The sequence below is a fragment of the Nestor notabilis genome, unplaced genomic scaffold, assembly GCF_000696875.1.
Source record: "Nestor notabilis isolate BGI_N333 unplaced genomic scaffold, ASM69687v1 scaffold8407, whole genome shotgun sequence".
In the NCBI taxonomy this organism is placed as follows: domain Eukaryota; kingdom Metazoa; phylum Chordata; class Aves; order Psittaciformes; family Psittacidae; genus Nestor; species Nestor notabilis.
This window is the reverse complement of record NW_009938007.1, coordinates 792-5,104: the sequence shown is the minus strand read 5'-3', so window position 1 is coordinate 5,104 and position 4,313 is coordinate 792. Positions and strand designations below refer to the sequence as shown.

The window sequence follows — 4,313 nt, the reverse complement described above, 5'->3', positions numbered from 1 at the left end:
TAGTCTCTGCCGATGCAGAGCAGATCAAAAAGAAATCCCCAAATGAGAGACCGAAGACACAGGACACTGTCTTCCCCCCACATATTTCTCCCCTGCGGGGTGGAGCAGAGAAATCAAAGCCCCCTGAGAGATATCAGGGCACTTCCCTTACTGTATTGTTGGGGGACATTCACTTATCCCTGTGAAGAAGAAGGGACAAGATCAACGCCTGACACATGGACAATTCTTCCTTCATGGCATAATTGCAAATAAAGTCAACAACTAATTGCCTACAGCAAACCCCACAAGTCATTTCTTTACAACACATTTCAATAGCCAGCACCTAATAACAACATCTCTAGTTACCTCTCCTTCTCCCTGCAGAGCCTGCAGTTCTTTCTTATAGGTCTTCTTCCCAAGAGTCTCATAGATTTTTGTCATCACTGGTATCTTCTCGCCACCATCGCTCATGGCTGTATGATATTTCGGCTCAGGGAGGTCTCCCATGAAGCGGAGGATAGTGATCCATACAGCAAGTGCTGCCTGCTCAAGGTAAAAGGTGCACTCCATTAGCTCACACCAGGGTGGTGGAGGGGGTGATCAAGTCATGTTGAATCCATCAGGATCACCACTGTGGTTTCTCTGTGCATAAAGCACTTTCGTGTGTCACACACCACAGCTTTGCCTGCAGCATACATCCCATGGAGCAAGCTGGGCAGGCTGGCAGCTGGGACCACAAATCTAGGCTCTGTGTTCACGCCATCATGAGTGTGTTTGTGCACCCTACAAGAGGTTTGCTTCTTGGCTAGGAGATGCCAACCTTACAGAGGAACAGCAACTGGCAGCTCCTAACCCACTGCAGAGGGGAAGGACAACCCTAGTGAAGGCAAGTTCATGGCCAATATAATGTTCATTATAGCCATGGAGGTTTGATACAGTTCTGCTCTTACAGTGCTGGCTACAGGATAAAAGTTTCTTCTCTGCTAGCTCTGCAGTGGTGCATACAACAAGGTAAGAAACAACTTTTCCAGCTGCTGCTGCTGGTACTTGCTTTTCATTGTCCATGCTCTAAGTCCAGAGTGCTTGATTAATGTCTTAACACAGATATTTAGGTGCAGAGATGGACTGACCACTCTAATGCTACATCCCTCTAATGCTCATTGTCTTGTTAGTGCTCAAAGCATGCTGGTGGGACACTATCTACTGGAACATGTGCAGCAGATCAGGGCTATGCTCTCCTCTGAACCACAAGCACAGCAGTGCATCCCAAAGGGAAGCTGCTGGTGTCCTTTGGCTCCCCAGGCTTGCTCCAACCCACCCTGCCCTGCTCAAGGTTTTCCAACCCCTGCCTCACCAACTGGTCTCCTTCGTCTTCATGGTACAAGAGAGGCTGCTTGAGCGGCCGGCGGATGTAGGTGTTTGTTGTTGTGCCCTGGAAATATGTGGCAGCAAACTTGGCAAATTTGTACTCTGAAAGATCTTCCTCCTCTTCCTCAGGGAGAGGCAATGCTGCATCCAGGTCTTCTTCCTCCAGCTCCTTCTGGGCTCGCTCAAGATCCTGGTGGGAAAGGACACGTCAGGCATTCAGCATGGTTTAGAATACCCCTTTCCCTTTGGGTCTCATGTTTCTGTTCGTCTGATTTCCATCCCAAAAGGAAAAGCCAGATGGAGGGAAACCCATGAAATATAATTCTGGAACCCATGGAAAGCCCAAGTCCTGAAGAACATGCCTGTGCCCAGGAATGTCCTATTCCTGAGAGAGGAAGGAGAAGCAACGAGCATGACCCTACTCCTAGCATGGGGAAAGGATGCCCAAAAGCTAAATGCCATGAAGATCCATGATGGAAAACATCTCAAAAGCCAGAGGTCCTCAGTGATTTCATAGTGGTATTGCTCTCCTCCATTTGTTAACTGCAGAGAAAGGCTGCAGACTGTCTGCCTGTCCCCAGCTACAGCATGGTAACCCTCTGGGGCCATATAGAAGAGCCTGGTCCTGAAGAAAGCCTTCAGAGACCCACTTCTGTACCACTGTGCTCTCCCCTGATTCATTAATGCATTGCCAAAGCTTTTCATGTGATAGCCAAGCTCATGTATGTCTTCAGTACCTCGAAGCCATTGGGTGCCTGTCCTTCCTGGCCAGGCAGAGAGGAGGTGGTCCCAAGGAAACCAAACATTTTATCCACCATTTCCGAGTCATTCACTGGCTCGTTGCGAGCTTTCTCCATCTTTTCCAAGAGCTCTTTCTTCCGACGTGCTTCCTCCTTCTCCTTCACTTCCCTCTCTGCATCTTCCCGAGCCAGCTGGGCCAGGCGTACCTGCCAGAGGACAAATACAGTGACTGAACTGCTCCTTTCTAAGAACTGGCATTAAAATCTGGCTTTAGAAAGGCAGAGTGCCCAGTTCTTGGGGTACTATACCAGCATCATGAGTTGGAGCAAATCAGTTTCATGTCCATGCTTCAGTTTCCTAACTGCAGAAGGACAAATCAATACCATTTTCTCCTTCCTTAGTGCCCTTTTAGGGGGTATGATCCATGCAAAGGCTCTCACTGGCCTCATTTCTTTCTTTTATACAACAAAAATGTATGTGCACGCACACACAGGATGCCCCAGCTTCCCTTTTGTCCCTTATCCAATAGCAAAAGCAAGTGAATAGTCACTGTAATCTCTGGCCTTCCTGTGCAGCAGATCCGAAATTCTGGAGCAGCTTCAAACTAGTTACAGAGCACTCCAGTGAACTGAATACAAACTGCTCAAGCAGGGCAGAAATCCCTTAGATATTTTTGGCATTTCCCCTCAAAGGAGCAAAACAAATGCCTGGAAAACAGAGACAGGACCCCAGGAAGCGATCGGTCCCCACGTACTTGGTGCTTCTTTTCTGCTTCTTCTTTGGCTTTCTTGGCACTCATCTCCTTTCGGAGTCGTTCCTCTTCTGCCAGGCGAAGTTTCTCTGCTTCCAGGCGTCGAAGATACTTGGGGAATAAACACAAGAGCCCTTCTGAATAGGCATCTCCTTATTAGTTTTCCACAGAATCATGGAATGGTTTGGGTTGGAAGGGACCTTAAATCTGATCCAGTTCCAACCTGGATGAGTGGAGGGACACCTTCCACTAGACCAAGTTGCTCCAAGCCCCATCCAAAACCAATCTCATGAACACATGATGCAGAAGCACCATGTTATTCGCGCCTCTCCCCACCTCCATTCCCCACACTGACCTCTGCTCCATGGTACTTACTTCCCCTCGGAGGCGCTTATACAGCCTTCGGGCAATCATGCCTCGGGCGTACGCCTGGATGGTGAGGACAGCCCAGAGGCGGTGCAGAGGCGGTGGCGGAAAGCCCTACGGACCAGGTAGCCCCGGCAGCGTGCCTGGAACTCGATGATCCTCCGGCGAGCCATGTGGTACTGCTTGTGGAGCTTGCGGGATCGGTAGAGCGCCTGCAGCCTCAGGAAGCCGATCCGCATCTGCAAGAGGGAGCGGGATGAAACCACCCCACCACGCAGGGGCTCGCCCACCATAAGCAGATTTCCATTGCTAATCTCCTGCTCTGTTGTAAATACGAGCCACTAAATCAGCCCCCGCCAGGACAAGCTTTCAGGAGGGAGGTTCTCCAAGAGGGTGAAGAAATGAAGTCCTCCAGCTGCTGCACTGATTCAAAGAGGAAGAGCAAAGGGACTTTCTTTCCCATTGAGTCCTACAGAGTTTCTGCCCTTGAGAGGACTCAGGAGGTCTGGTTGGTTATATCTTAACGGGTTTAAGCTTAAACAGGGGAAGTTCAGGTTAGATATAAGGAGGAAGTTCTTCACAGTGGGGGTGGTGAGGCACTGGAATGGGTTGCCCAAGGAAGTTGTGAATGCTCCATCCCTGGCAGTGTTCAAGGCTAAGTTAGACAGAGTCTTGGGCTATATAGTTTAGTGTGAGGTGTCCCTGCTAATAGCAGGGGGATGGAACTAGATGATCTTAAGGTCCTTTCCAATCCAAACTATTCTATGATTCTATGATTCTATCTTATAGTAGTTGCAAGCCATAAGGGTTACTCCCACAGAGGCACAGCACCAGCAGAGCACCTGCCTGAAAGCCAAAGTGCTGTTTCCTGGCAGGAGGCAGCATCCTGACTAGCCTGGAAGTAGCTATTCCTATTAGGTTGTTGGCTTGTAGGATTATATGGAAACACTTTAGACCTCAAAACACTCCCCAAATGACCTGCTGTTGGGTCAGAGCTAGCTGGGGCAGGAAGAGAAGAGGGCTATGGACTGGATTGATGAGAAACCCAGATACGGTCCCACCTGGAGATGGAGTCTGGTTTTCAGAGGAAGCTGCTCTGAGGTTTTCA

At 49.4% G+C, this 4,313-nt stretch overlaps 1 protein-coding gene across 1 annotated transcript in view; it reads right to left on the bottom strand.

The window, feature by feature from the left end:
- Positions 1-4,313, bottom strand: part of MYO7A (myosin VIIA) — a gene marked incomplete at its 5' end in the record, with an annotated part of 30,415 nt that overhangs the window by 25,764 nt on the left and 338 nt on the right. Inside the window, 6 exon segments of the mRNA XM_010019115.1 lie at positions 346-522; positions 1,334-1,537; positions 2,085-2,294; positions 2,843-2,950; positions 3,215-3,307; positions 3,310-3,444. Coding sequence (XP_010017417.1) covers positions 346-522; positions 1,334-1,537; positions 2,085-2,294; positions 2,843-2,950; positions 3,215-3,307; positions 3,310-3,444 — 927 coding nt within the window.